General features: G+C 42.4%; 1 protein-coding gene across 1 annotated transcript in view; it reads right to left on the reverse strand.

Moving 5' to 3' along the window:
• CSMD2 (CUB and Sushi multiple domains 2) overlaps positions 1-15,601 on the reverse strand; it is a 1,542,159-nt gene that overhangs the window by 79,080 nt on the left and 1,447,478 nt on the right. The window contains exon 47 of the mRNA XM_073571899.1: positions 5,127-5,315. Coding sequence (XP_073428000.1) covers positions 5,127-5,315 — 189 coding nt within the window. The remainder of the gene's footprint in view (positions 1-5,126; positions 5,316-15,601) is intronic.

Consider the following 15,601-nt stretch of genomic DNA (forward strand, 5'->3'; position numbering starts at 1 on the left):
AAAATTACAGCCAATTTAAAATCCAGAGAGGAATATCTTATCAATGATATGAATATTAAATCTAATAAGAATAAAGGCCCGTCTCACATAGTGAGATCGCTAGTGAGATCGCTGATGCGTCACCGATTTTGTGACACAACAGCGATCTCGCCTGCGATTTTGCAACATGTGACACATAGCGAAGAATGGCCCCCCCGCTGGATATCGCTGATCGTGTTCGAATGTCCTGGGCCATTTTTTCATCGCCAGAGTCCCGCTGGCCAGCATGCATCGCTGTGTTTGACGCCGAAGAGTGACCTCGTTGGGGATGCAGAACTCAGGGGCACTGGCTGGAATCGTTCAGAATAGCTGCTGTGTGACAATGCACCAGCGATCCTTACCAGGTCGCATCGTTGTCGGGATCGCTGGTGCGTCGTTGAAGAGATTTGCCTGTTTGGCAGCTTACTAGCGACCATGTAGCGACGCACCAGCGATCCCTACCAGGTCGTATCGTTGTCGGGATCGTTGGTGCGTTGCTATGTGAAACGGGACCCTAAGTATGATGGGATCACTATTTCCACACAATACATTGTGTGGGTCTGTTAACCGATAGGCGGTCTTTAAACAACTGTAAATATTTAAAGAGAAATGGCCATTTTAATTTTATCTCATGAATCAATAGTACACATAAAAATAAACCTCTTTATAATATATCTTATCAGAGAAATCTGCTTCCTTATTTGCTACACTTATTATCAAAATTCTCAATTCTTATGGTAAAATCTGTATTCAGTGAAGACAGATTTTACCATTACTGAGATAGAAAAAAACCCAAAGATATGATCTGGGATATAAACTGGTGTGCATGCAGCGTGTAAGCGCATGTGCACACTGGCCACTGACCAGAAAAAAAAAATAGGAGATGGCAGTTACTACTGATAATATTCTATGTAGGTAAGGAATTACATCCATAGCAACTGCCATCTCCTATCTCAGTAATGGGAAAGTCTGTCTTCACTGAATACAGATTTTACCTTTTAGAATTGAAAATTTTGATAAAGACTGATGAATTCTGGCATAGAAAGTAGATTTCCCTGATAATATAAAGTTGCTTATTTTCACGTTTACTATTGATTTATGAAATAAAAATTGAAACGACGATTGCGCTTTAACAATCAGTGACACTTTAACGTCCTGTTTGCACAGGCAGACCGTCCTACATGATGCCCACTAAAAAATTTGCAATAAATTCGGGTGATCGACCGCAGCCCCAGCCCCTTGATGATGTTCTCTTTGAGATTCCACAATGCATTCCAGGAAACTCAAATGCAATTTCATTGGAAGCATAAAAACAGTAATTAGGCATAGAGAGGGAATGGTTGAAAAGTTATATTTTATGGAAATGATTAAAGTGATTAGTTTTTAGAATGAGTTAAACATTAAGTATTAGATTGGCCATTAGGTTTCGGACAGCATTGACGGCATTGCTAATGTGTCTCCAGATTTCTTTATTGATTTGTGGTTCAGCTGTATTATGTTTAATGAAAATCTCAGGAGATCGTTTTTAAGATGCACCCTTAATGAATAGCCTTTTTAGTTGGAAGGTCCAAATTCAATATTCAGTTATGACTAAGAACTCTGGGGTTAGGGTTCAAAACACGTAACACTCCTTAAAATATGTTTTTGATCAAGTACTGATGGATTTTAATATCTTCTAAAATTTTTCTTTGTTAGAACTGTTGAATTTTTCAATAAGTGTTGGAACAAGTTTTTTTTTTTCTCCAAATTATCTCACAGAACAGATTCCCTGCTTTGCTCCTGTGCACTTACAAATTGTATTTCCTGGGATCTTTATTATTCTTGGAGCATGAGCTGAACTATTTTTTTCTATTCTTGGAGCATGAGCTGAACTATTTTTTTTTCTATTTTTGATAAGGTAGGGCCAAGTATAGGGAAATGTCAAACACTAAGAAGAATATCACAATAAAAACATTTTCCATGTACGGTAAATTTTCTTTGTAATAAACTGATGTTCTGATGTCATCTTATATGTCTTTACCTACAGTTAGACCTCTGTGATGTTCCTTCCAAGTTCTATTAGTGAGATAGCGAGAGTTTATGGGAACTTGTCAAGTGAAAAAACGCTATTAACATGCAGATATGGGGTTAATCTGCAGGTTAATAGTCTTCTGGACTTGCACAGCACCGGCACTTAGACAGCGCATGCCTGGAGGAAATTAACTTTATTCCTCCTGGTAATGTTTGGGTTTCAGTCACGAAGTGCCGGCGCTGCACTCTGCGTATAGGGAACGACCCTTATAACTACACCCCAGCACTGACAGACAGCAGCTCAGCTGTCAATCAGTGATGGGGGCATGGTTACCACCGCCACTCTCTATACACACAGAATAGTAACTGAACCCGCACTGACGCAACCACCATGACTGAAAATCGAATGTTACTGGGAGGAATAAAGTTAAATTCCTCCCGGCATGTGGGGTCTAAGTGCCAGCAGCCCTGGGCAGGTTCAGAATGCTATTAACCTGCAGATTAACCCCATATCTTCAGGTTAATAGTGTTTTTCACATGGCAGGGACCATTTAAAGAACGATAACTAATTTGGCTACCACAGCCCTTGGTACACAATGGTTAGTACAGTTTATTGCCCTGAAAACATTTTTCTTATATATACCCACCCCCTGATGAAAGTGTATCACCGAAACGTGAATCGGAATGGGCGCCACACACATGGACCGAACTGTATAGGTAATTTTACCTTCAAGAATTGCTTGTGTGGACTTAGACACTCTACATGTAATCTTTTGGGATTCCCTATGCAGTTAGTTCCTCTATATGAAACACTGTGATATCTTGTGTGCAATCACCATTGTGTAATTCCAGCTGTATGAGGAATCAATTAGTTGCACATGTAATGAATCCATTCGGATCTGTACACATATAATATCTTACTGGATTCATTATCTATATATGTGGGATTCCTTTGATTTGGTACATATTATGTGCACAGCTACTTATTATCGTGTTTACATATATATATTTATTCTGCTGTTGCATAATATGTATATTTATATTTATCTTTCATATGTCCATTTTTGTTCAGGTCAATCTATCTTTCAGTCATTTTTTACCTTTTTGACTACCTTGTGTAGTGTGTGCACACATCTTTTAGTGCCGCCATTGTACTAAAACAGTTTGTCATAATAAAGGTTTTTTAATATGTTACTAAGCTCTTATTATCATTTATCATTATGCAAACAGGGTCAGAGAAGACAGGCTAGCGGAGCGCCAAGCAGGCAGCCAGTATGGACGAGACGAAGGAGGTCCACTGCAGCTCCTGACGGGTTCCTCAGAAGATGAAAGGATCATAAGGTGCAAAATAGCCTGGTCACAAGAAAGCGCGAAGGACACAGATGAGGAGGTTTAAAATTTTATTAATTTATTAATATCCATATTAATAAACAAAGAAAATTTTAAGCCTCAACTGTGTCCTTCGTGCTCCCTTGTGAGCGGGGTATTTTGCACCTTATTATCATTTATGACCATGTAGTTCATTTTTTTCTTCAACTGGTTTCCATGTTCTTTCCGAATGGTCTCCCTAATGGGATATGTCCAGCATACAGTATATATGCGTAGTCGATGACTAACGTGTTTTATATATGTACTTTGCTCTATACATTTATTATTTTAATTGTTCAGGTTTGTTGTATAATTAAATATACATACAGTATATTAGTTATTTTAATTAAATGGTTCATAATTGGGGCTGTAAATGCAATAGACAGGTATGTGTTCTGTCTCCGAAATAATTCACGATCCTTGACTGTCTATTTGTATATATATACATATATATATATATATATACACAATGATTTGCTGTGAATATCCATAATATTCAGTTTCAGCCATAGATTTAATGTTTTCTGTATCTTTGGCTCCATCTAGTGACCAAAGTCATAACTGCATGTTATTATGCGTTGTACTTCCTGAATTCTCTTTCCCTCCAATTCACAATGTGTTCTGGGTAAGTTTGCAAAGCATTATGGTTTAGTCCAGCCCCATCATTCTCTCCAGTCCTCCATTTTCTATCAAGCCTGCATTCTGTGAACATCTCATTCCTCTACTTCCCTTGTGTCAGCATCTGTGGTAGGTAATCACGCTTCCCACATCTAATTCCTGTCTTAGATCACCCTGCTTAGTTAGCTCTCCCCTGGTAAGCTATTATGTATATTATGTATTCCTATGAACCCAGTACTGATTCTGTGTATATGTTTTGTATTGTAGTTTCACTGCGCCAATATACCCTACGTTCAATAAAATACAGACTCTCCCTTATTGGCCCCCCGGTATAGCTGTTTAGCTGCCTGTATAAGCTACATGAATCCTGGTTGATTAGTGAGGACAGAACAGTATGATTCCTTATATTTGTATTCTACAATTTAGTAGTAGCCTTTCAGTGAATGCATATTATGATCGATCCCTTCTTTGCTCTATGTCTCTGAAACCTTCCATGTAAAAGCAGACGTTCTAGACAGCCACTTTTTAAATGTTTTCTGTTTAAGAAGTTCCAAGAAAAGTATTTTAAATAGCATTTGAAACCTACAAAGAAGTCACAATTCTGATTCATATCTCTTTGAAACTTTGAATAATGACTTCTTCCTGAGACTGTTCTATATTTTCATAAAGCTTTCCAAAGGGTTTAACTTGCCTCGGAAACTTTTTGCCTAACTCAGCAGAAGACGATGTAAGTGGCGGTATAGTTTCTTAGTTTTAGCTACTGAACATCTAAGGCTCTATTCATATAATGGCGTACATTTGGAATAAAACCATGAAAGGAAAACCGAAAGTCTTTTAACATTTCCAGTGGATTGCTGGTATTTTAGACAGTAAAAATAGTGCTGCTGACTGCACCATTCGTGCCATCAAAAATACCAGATCCACTACATAAATGGCTGTTTCAACCATCACAAATTCCATCTTTATTATTTGTAGAATCTGGAAGCTATACATCATATCTGTTCTGCTTTCACAACATATACAATGATATTATCTGTGGCACATGTCACTTTAGTTTGAATAAATTTTTTAGATTAAATGTGAACTTGACTTTAAACTTAATGTCATCTCACCATCAAAAATGTCAAATTCATCATACTGCTTTTCACTGAGAAAGTATTCCACTGTCAGTGTCACATTGTATCCAGCTTCAACTTTGATAAGCCAGGAACATGTCTGAAATTGAGGATATGTGCCAGGATAACTCTGGCTGAGAATTACTCCAGTGGAATCGGTTAGAATCTCATTTGCTGGACAAAGCACTGTGGAAGAAAATACACATAACACCATTTACATACACAGTATTGTTCATTTAGTAGAGATTCCTATTTGTTATAGTAACAACAACAGCTGCAGGTTTATATACAGGGTGGGCCATTTATACGGCTACACCTAAATAAAATGGGAATGGTTGGTGATATCAACTTCCTGTTTGTGACACATTAGTATATGGGGGGGGAAACTTTTCAAGATGGCTGGTAACCATGGTGGCCATTTTGAAGTCAGCCATTTTGGACCCAACTTTATTTTTTTCAATGGGAAGAGGGTCATGTGACATCATACTTATTGATAATTTCACAAGAAAAACAATGGTGTGCTTGGTTTTAATGTAACTTTATTCTTTAATGAATTGTTTACAAGTTTGTGACCACTTATAAAATGTGTTCAAAGTGCTGCCCATTGTGTTGGATTGTCAATGCAACCCTCTTCTCACACTCTTAACACACTGAGAGCAACACTGCAGAAGAAATGCTAGCACAGGCTTCCAGTATCCGATGTTTCAGATGCTGCACATCTTGTATCTTCACAGCATAGACAATTGCCTTCAGATGACCCCAAAGATAAAAGTCTAAGGGGGTCAGATCGGGATACCTTAGTGGACATTCAACTGGCCCACGATGACCGATCCACTTTCCAGGAAACTGTTGATGTAGGAATGCTTGGACCTGACACCCATAATTGATGGCAAGGTGTGGTATAAGGGGTACAAAGATAGTGGGGCCATTCTTCATCAATGGAAACCTCAATGCCACTGGTTATCTGAAATTATTACATGATGATGTGTTGCCCTCTTTATGCATTGAAGATGGCACGTTCCATGAGTTTTTCCAGCAAGATGGTGCACCGCCACATTATGAGTGTCAGGTCCGAGCATTCCTACAAGGAATCTGACCGCTTAGATTAGCATTTCTTCTGCGGTGTTGCTTTCATTGTGTCAAGAGTGGGAGAAGAGCGTTGCAATGACAATCCAACACAATGGGCAGCACTTTGAACACATTTTATAAGTGGTCATAAACTTGCAGATAACTCATGAAAGAATAAAGTTACGTTTAAACCAAGCACACCATTGTTTATCTTGTGAAATTCTCAAGTTTGATTTGTCACATGACCCTCTTTCCATTGGAAAAATTAAAGTTGGATCTAAAATGGCCAACTTAAAAATGGCCACCATGGTCTCCACTAGAGATGAGCGATTTGCCTTTTTTATGGTCGAGTCGGGCTTCATGAAACCTGACTTTCTCAAAAGTCAGGTCGAACGAAATCGGCCGACTATAGGGAAATGTCGGAGGCCGGCTGAAACACGAAACACAATGCAAGACAATGGGGAAGCAAAGTCGGCAGGGAGTGGAGGACAGGAAACACACCTACAGTGCCCGTTTCAATGCCAAAAACATCAATTCTTATTACTGAAGCTTGTCAACCTTAATTTACTTCATAATAATAGTTACGCATTTAAAACTGGGGGTTATTTGGCTAAAGTTGTGGCGGGGTAGGGTTGGCTCCAGATTTTCGTGTGCCCTGGGCCAAAGAATGTCAGTGTGCCCCTTTAACACATACCACAACTCATGATGCTCCGATACGGCACAGAAATATAGGTATAGTACAATGACAAATACTAAACTGCTTACATGACATGACTGATCTATTTTAAATTTTACAATAGCTCAAAAAAAGGACAGTATATTACTCCATACAGTATTATGTGTTATGAATGAGTCACCGGAGGAGAGAAAACACAAATACAAGCTAAGTCCAGAAAACCAGAGAGGTTGGTAGCTATCGGATTGCAGACCCCTGATCCTATACACCACAACTAACAGTAGCCGTGGGGGGTTCCTACGGTGTGCTAGACCCCTCGTCACAGCCGGAGAACTACATAAGCCTAAAGAAAGAAAGGGGAAATCTAAACTGCCCCAGAGCAGACCCCAAAGCAATAGACAGCCCCCAACATGTATTGTCGGTGAAAAACAGATGAAAACACAAACACAGACAGAAAGACAGGCTGAGCAAACGATGGGGCCCAACTAACTAGATAGGACAGGACTGAAAAGATGCTGGCTGCAATCTGCAAAAAACCCTACAAAAATGTCCCAACCGTCTGATAGGAAAAAAGGCCCTGAAGTCGCTAGACTTCAAAATCACTATATCAGCACTCAGGTATATTCTGAAAACAGAGCAAAGAGATCAACTGATCATAGACAAAAATGGAATTCAGCCAGTCCCAACCAGGACTGGCTGAATACAAACACTAAGGAAACCAGACAAAATCTCATGGAATAATAGTAGGGCAAAAACTTAGCTTTTAGTAGACAGGAACTAAAACTGGATGCAAGAGCTCAGAGCAGAAAGGATCACCAGCAAACCCTGCAGGGCGTCGGCTGCCTTATATCCACTCAGAAATTCCAGATGTCCAATCACACTCTGCCTGTTCAGATAACAGGTTCTTCCCATTGCAATCAATTTCACTACCTCTCTTCACCAGCAGAGGGAGTTCATCAGACATCAAAGGTGAAGGGGAAAATGAACTCACAACAATTATGGCCACCACATTGTGTGCCATACAGAATAATGAGCCCCATATATTTCTCCATACAGACTAATTGGCAACATATAATGTTCCATACAGTATATGATGAGCTCCACATAATGCTACAGTATATGATGGTCCCCATGGATGATGCTCCAGTGTGTTATGGGCCCAAATAATGCTCCACATATAATGGGCTCCATTTCTAATGCTCCAGTGTATAATGGGCCCTGTAAATGTGGCTCCAGTGTCTGATGTCCCCAATCTGGAATGCTCCAGTAAAAGATGGGCCTCATGGATGATGCTCCAGTGTCTTATGGGCCCTAATAATGCTCCATATATAATGGGACCCATTTCTAATGCTCCAGTGTATCATGTGCCCCATAGATGCTGCTCCAGTGTCAGATCTTCCCCATTTGGAATGCTCCAGTAAATGATGGGCCTCATGGATGATGCTCCAGTGTCTTATGGGCCCTAATAATGCTCCATATATAATGGGACCCATTTCTAATGCTCCAGTGTATCATGTGCCCCATAGATGCTGCTCCAGTGTCTGATCTGCCCCATTTAGAATACTCCAGTATATGATGGGCCTCATGGATGATGTTCCAGTGTCAGATGTCCCCCATTTTGAATGCTCCAGTATATGATGGGCTCCATTTTTAATTAACCCAGGCATGGTATGTGAAAAGAGCTCCATGGAGTAATCTGAAGTGTGTGCTGCCGCATCCTTCACTTTTGGGGTGGGTGAAGGACACAAGGAAAGTGGTTGCTCCTGACCAAAAGCCCACACTTACGACTTAGTGCTTGCATTTTTTTCATCTTCAGAAGAGGAGGCGATAGAGCTGGAGGCTGTTTCAGCAATGTAAGCCAAAAACAGTTCCTGATGCTCCGGCTTTAAAAGCAGTCTACCTACTCCCAGAAAACGGAGCTTTACAGGCCTTCCAGAGCTATACCATGACACAGGCTCAACACCTCCTGCCTTAGCTGCTATTGTGTTTTTGGCACTACCAGCAGATGCACCACCACCACCATTAGTACCAGGTGGCCCCGCACGCCCACGTCCACTTCCACCATACTTCCTCATGTTTTAGAAAATTGACCCATAATACTAGCAGATATATGTTACTGTATCAGAAGCGTACAGCTCTATACAGTCTAGGGATAACAGTAAATCTCCGTATATATTTCATGAGTCATACACAGACGCTCACAGGCCCAGTATGGATTACACAAGAATATGAAAAGCTGCAAATGGGTAATGTAACACATGTGTACAGCTTTATACAGTGTTGGCTAAATTTGAAATCTCGGTATATATTTCCGAAGTCACCCTCAGACGCTCACACAGTCTGGGTTTGACCATAATAAAAAATGTTGTAAAAAAAGGTACTGGATAACAAGATAGCAAGTATATATATTATAGGGTACAATTGAAATCTCCGTATATATAGTCCCATAGTCAGTCTCAGACGCTTACTCAGTATGGATTTGGCCGTAATGCTAAATGTCGAACAAAGGTACTGTATAACAAGATACAAGCTGTATCAAGTATAGGGTTAAAATTGGTATCTCTGATTCACCGTGTATATAGAAGGCGTAAGCCACACACGCTCACTCACTATGGATGATACCGTAATACAAAATTTTGAACAAAGGAACTGTATCTACACATACCAGGTGTATCCAGTCTAGGAGTAATTGTAAATTTCCGTCTATACTTCTGGAGTCAGACACAGACATTCACAGGCTCAGTATGTATTACAACAGAATTTAAAAAGTAGAAAAAGGGAAAGGTAGTCGAAACGTACAACAGTATACAGTGTTGTGGTACTTTTAAATCTTCATATATATTTCAATCTCAGTAAGCCAGTCCAGACTCTCCGCTACTGGAAACTACATGGATACAAGTACAGACGGAAAGTTGAGTGTTAGCAGAAATTTGGGAATTACTCATCACTAGTGTTGAGCATTCCGATACCGCAAGTATCGGAATTCCGATACCGACTTCCGATATTTTTTCAATATCGGAATTCGGCATCGGAATCGGAAGTTCAAAGTTGATTGACAGACTGACGTCATCATGATGCGCGGTGTGTGCGCATCATGATGCGCCGTCATTTCGGGCCTTCCGGGGGTCTCTACCGGCCTGCCGGGGGGCTGTGCCGGCCTGCCGGGGGGCTGTGCCGGCCTGCCGGGGGGCTGTGTGGACTGCCCGGGGTCTGTACCGGCCTGCCGGGGGGCTGTGCCGGCCTGCCGGTGGTCTGTGCACCCTGTGGGGGTCTGTACCGGCCTGCCGGGGGGCTGTGCCGGCCTGCCGGTGGTCTGTGCACCCTGTGGGGGTCTGTACCGGCCTGCCGGGGGGCTGTGCCGGCCTGCCGGTGGTCTGTGCACCCTGTGGGGGTCTGTACCGGCCTGCCGGGGGGCTGTGCCGGCCTGCCGGGGGGCTGTGCTGATGTCCGGGGGTCTGTGCAAGCATCGTCCGATGGGACTACAAGTCCCATCGGGCGATGCCTGCTACCATGACAGTGATTGACACATTAGCCAATGATGGGAAAGTAGTAGTCCCATCATCCGGCTAATGTGTTAAATGTTAAAAAAAAAAAAAAAAAATACTACATACATACTACATGCATGCTACATACATACTACATATATACTACATGCATGCTACATACATACTACATGCATGCTACATACATACTACATACATACTACATGCTACATACATACCACATATATACTACATACATACAATACATTCATACAATACATACATAGACATACAGTACATATAACATAGAGTAACATACTTACCAATACTTGTCACATTGTTCCCCGAAGCCATTGTCTTTTCCGGAATAAATATTAACATAACAAACCACAAAAATACTCACCCACGATCCGAAGCAGTCCACGAGTGTGTCCCACGACGATCTTGGGTAGAGAACTGCAGCATCAGATGATGCTGCCGTTCTCTACGGGCTGCAGGAATCCAATGATGGAAGGTAGGTATCCTTCCGCACTGTATTCCTCCGCCACTTAAAAAAAAAAAAAGTCCCTAGTCTCACTTTATGCCATTGCTGCGTGGGAAATTCCCACACAGCAATGGCATAAAGTGAGACTAGGGACTTTTTTTTTTTTAAGTGGCGGAGGAATACAGTGCGGAAGGATACCTACCTTCCGTCATTGGATTCCTGCAGCCCGTAGAGAACGGCAGCAACAGCTGATGCTGCAGTTCTCTACCCAAGATCGTCGTGGGACACACTCGTGGACTGCTTCGGATCGTGGGTGAGTATTTTTGTGGTTTGTTATGTTAATATTTATTCCGGAAAAGACAATGGCTTCGGGGAACAATGTGACAAGTATTGGTAAGTATGTTACTCTATGTTATATGTACTGTATGTCTATGTATGTATTGTATGAATGTATTGTATGTATGTAGTATATATGTGGTATGTATGTAGCATGTAGTATGTATGTAGTATGTATGTAGCATGCATGTAGCATGCAGTATGTATGTAGCATGCATGTAGTATATATGTAGTATGTATGTGGTATGTATGTAGCATGTAGTATGTATGTAGCATGCATGTAGTATGTATGTAGCATGCATGTAGTATATATGTAGTATGTATGTAGCATGTAGTATGTAGCATGCATGTAGTATGTATGTAGTATGTATGTAGCATGCATGTAGTATATATGTAGTATGTATGTAGTATGTATGTAGCATGTAGTATGTATGTAGCATGCAGTATGTATGTAGCATGCATGTAGTATGTATGTAGCATGCATGTAGTATGTATATGGTATGTATGTAGCATGTAGTATGTATGTAGCATGCATGTAGTATATGTGTTATGTATGTGGTATGTATGTAGCATGCATGTAGCATGCATGTAGTATGTATGTAGTATGTATGTAGTATATATGTAGTATGTATGTAGCATGTAGTATGTATGTAGCATGCATGTAGTATATATGTAGTATGTATGTAGCATGTAGTATGTATGTAGCATGCATGTAGTATATTTGTAGTATGTAGCATGTAGTATGTATGTAGCATGCATGTAGTATATATGTAGTATGTAGCATGTAGCATGCATGTAGTATGTATATGGTATGTATGTAGCATGTAGTATGTATGTAGCATGCATGTAGTATATGTGTTATGTATGTGATATGTATGTAGCATGCATGTAGCATGCATGTAGTATGTATGTAGTATGTATGTAGTATATATGTAGTATGTATGTAGCATGTAGTATGTATGTAGCATGCATGTAGTATATATGTAGTATGTATGTAGCATGTAGTATGTATGTAGCATGCATGTAGTATATATGTAGTATGTAGCATGTAGTATGTATGTAGCATGCATGTAGTATATATGTAGTATGTAGCATGTAGTATGTATGTAGCATGCATGTAGTATATATGTAGTATGTAGCATGTAGTATGTATGTAGCATGCATGTAGTATATATGTGTTATGTATGTAGCATGTAGCATGCATGTAGTATGTATGTAGTATATATGTGGTATGTATGTAGCATGCAGTATGTATGTAGCATGCATGTAGTATATATGTAGTATGTATGTTGCATGTAGTATGTATGTAGCATGTATGTAGTATGTAGTATGAATGTAGCATGTATGTAGTATGCATGTTGTATGTATGTAGCATGTAATTTTTTTTTTTTTTTTACATTTAACACATTAGCCGGATGATGGGACTACTACTGTCCCATCATTGGCTAATGTGTCAATCACTGTCATGGTAGCAGGCATCGCCCGATGGGACTTGTAGTCCCATCGGACGATGCCTGCACAGACCCCCAGAGCCTGCACAGCCCCCCGGCAGGCCGGCACAGCCCCCCGGCAGGCCGGCACAGCCCCCCGGCAGGCCGGCACAGCCCCCCGGAGCCTGCACAGACCACCGGCAGGCCGGCACAGACCACCAAAGCCTGCACAGACCCCCTGGCAGGCCGGCACAGCCCCCCGAAAGGCCCGTACAGACCCCAGAGAGGCTGTACAAGGGCAGGAAAGGGTTTTTCTTATTCCGATACCGGAAGTCCCATAGACTTGAATGGGACTTCCGGTATCGGAATCGGCGATACCGATACTTTTTTTAAAGATCGGCCGATACCATCCGATACGATACTTTGAAGTATCGGACGGTATCGCTCAACTCTACTCATCACGGGAAAACCTCCCGGTAGATGTTGCAGAGGCGATGCAGACCCTCAATTACTGTGTCTGTGGAGACAGCGAAAACGGTTCTTTGTGAAGAAAGGATTCCTTTATCACAGTAGCGTGGATCAAATCACCATTACTCGTCTCCATCAAACTGTGATCACAGGGAGAGATGTAGGCATGGTCCTCACTGCCTATCATGATGTGTCTGGTCATTTTGGAGTGCAAAAGACAGAAGCCACAGACCGTAGGCGATTCTATTGCATTGGCATGAGAGGAGACATTGAAAAATGGTGGCAGGAATGTCATACGTCTGTGACTATCACAACTCTGAAAGGTGATCATAAAGCACCACTGCATCCGCTTGTAAGTTGACGTCCATTACAAATGGTAGCCTTTGATCATCTGAAGGTAGAGGCCAGCAGAAAAGGCCATAGCTTCATCTTACCCATCATCGATCAATAAACCAAATTTCTAGTGGCCGTCCCTGTGAAGGATTTAACTGCCCAGACTACACAGCGGTGGAGCAGGGAGAGGTAAGTATTGCAACTTGCAAGTGCTGTGGCCATGACCAAGCAGGGGGGGCACACTTGTGGTCGACGGTACTGGTACAGGGCCCCTCATAGTACGCTGGTGTGTCTGACGGCGAGTGGCCCCCCCACCGTCAGAGGCACTGTATTGTACTATGAGGGGCCCTGTGCCAGTGTCGTCAGCCATCTGTGGGCCCATCCACCTGTTCAGAACAATGGCACTTGCCCGGGTGCGCCATGTGTTGACCCCAGCCATTGGGGGGGTGGGCAGCCCACTTTGGGAGGTTTAAAAAATGGCATATGTTGATGTGTTGGCTGGTCATTCAGCTGCTGCAAAGGGCGGAATTGGGCAAGTCCGAGGAAGAGGAGAACAAAAGCGAGGTAGTTTTCTGGCAATCTATGTGTCATCAGGGGAAGGTGGGACAAAATCCTTTGAAACCCATGCATGGCTCATTTTAATGAAGGTTAGATCATCAACATTTTGGGTCGACAGACGGGTCCTTTTTTCTGTCACGATTGATCCAGCAGCACTGAAGACACTTTCAGATAACACACTAGCAGCAGGGCAAGCGAGCTCCTGTAAGGCATATTGTGCCAATTCAGGCCAGGTGTCCAGTTTAGAGGCCCAATAGTCAAAGGGGAATTACCTGTGAGGGAGAACATCGATATGGGAGGAGAAGTAGTTTGTAGCCATAGTTGACAACTGCTGTCTCCTGTCACTTTTCATTGATGCAGTATTAGCAGTCGTGTGAGCGGTACTTGAGAAATCATTCCACAACATGGTCATTAAACCCCTGTCTCCAACGCCATTTCGGCTGTGTGCACCATGAACACCTCTTCCTTTGTGCCCACTACGGCTCATGGGAGAACCAGCACCGCTGCTGTGTGCTGGGAAAGCCTCAAACAAACGGTTTACCAGAGTTGCTTGTTTGTTAGCCAATATTATCTCTAGGTTCTCCTGTGGAATGATGTTGTGTAATTTGCCTTTGTAGCATGGATTGAGGATGCTGGCCAGCCAGTAGTCATCATCCCTCATCATTTTGGCAATGCTGGGGTCCCTTTTTAGGATCCGCAAAGCATAATCGCACATGTGGGCCAATGTTCCAGGTGTCAATGATGCACTGCCAGTGGTGGGTGGATGAGCACTTTCTGGCTAATCCACATCCCTACAGTCACGTACAAACACTGTACCTGACCTTGGAAAGCCAACATTTTCTCTTGTCCCCTGAGAAGCATCCTCCTGCCCAAAATAATCATCCCCTTCATCCTCCTCCTCTTCCTCTTCTTCCTCCACCTCGTCCAGGACAGTTCCCTGACCAGACAATGGCTGACTGTCATCAAGGCTTCCCTCCTCCTCCGCTGCAGATGCCTGATCCTTAATGTGCATCAAATTTTGCATGAGCAGACGCATAAGTGGGATGCTCATGCTTATGATGGCGTCGTCTGCACTTACCAGCCGTGTGCATTCCTCAAAACACTGAAAGACTTTACAGAGGTCTTTCAGCTTTGACCACTGCACACCCGACAATTCCATGTCTTCCCTCAAACTGCCTTCCCATGTATCCTCCCACAAATGCATTACAGCCTGCCTCTGTTCGCAGAGCCTCTCAACCATGTGCAGGATGGAGTTCCGCCTTGTTGCAACGTCTATGATTAGGTGGTGCTTGGGGAGGTGGAGCAATGGCTGCAGCTTCTGCATCCGAGTGGAGTGGACGTTTGAGCGACTGATGTGCGAGCACAGTCTTCGCACCTTATGTAGCAGAGATGTTAACTCCGGATAATTATTAAGGAAGCACTGCACCACCAGGTTCAAAGTGTGAGCCAGGCAAGTTATATGTGTGAGTTTTGCACAGGCTATGGCTGCCACAAAATTATGGCCGTTATCACTGACTACCTTGCCTGCCTCAAGATGTAGACTGCCCACCCATGACTCAGTTTGTCCCTGCAAGTAGTCGGCCAGTACCTCCGCTGTATGTCTGTTGTCACCCAAAGACATCATCTTTAACACAGCC

The sequence above is a fragment of the Dendrobates tinctorius genome, unplaced genomic scaffold (genome assembly GCF_039654945.1).
Source record: "Dendrobates tinctorius isolate UK_male_01 unplaced genomic scaffold, ASM3965494v1 ptg000007l, whole genome shotgun sequence".
NCBI lineage: Eukaryota > Metazoa > Chordata > Amphibia > Anura > Dendrobatidae > Dendrobates > Dendrobates tinctorius.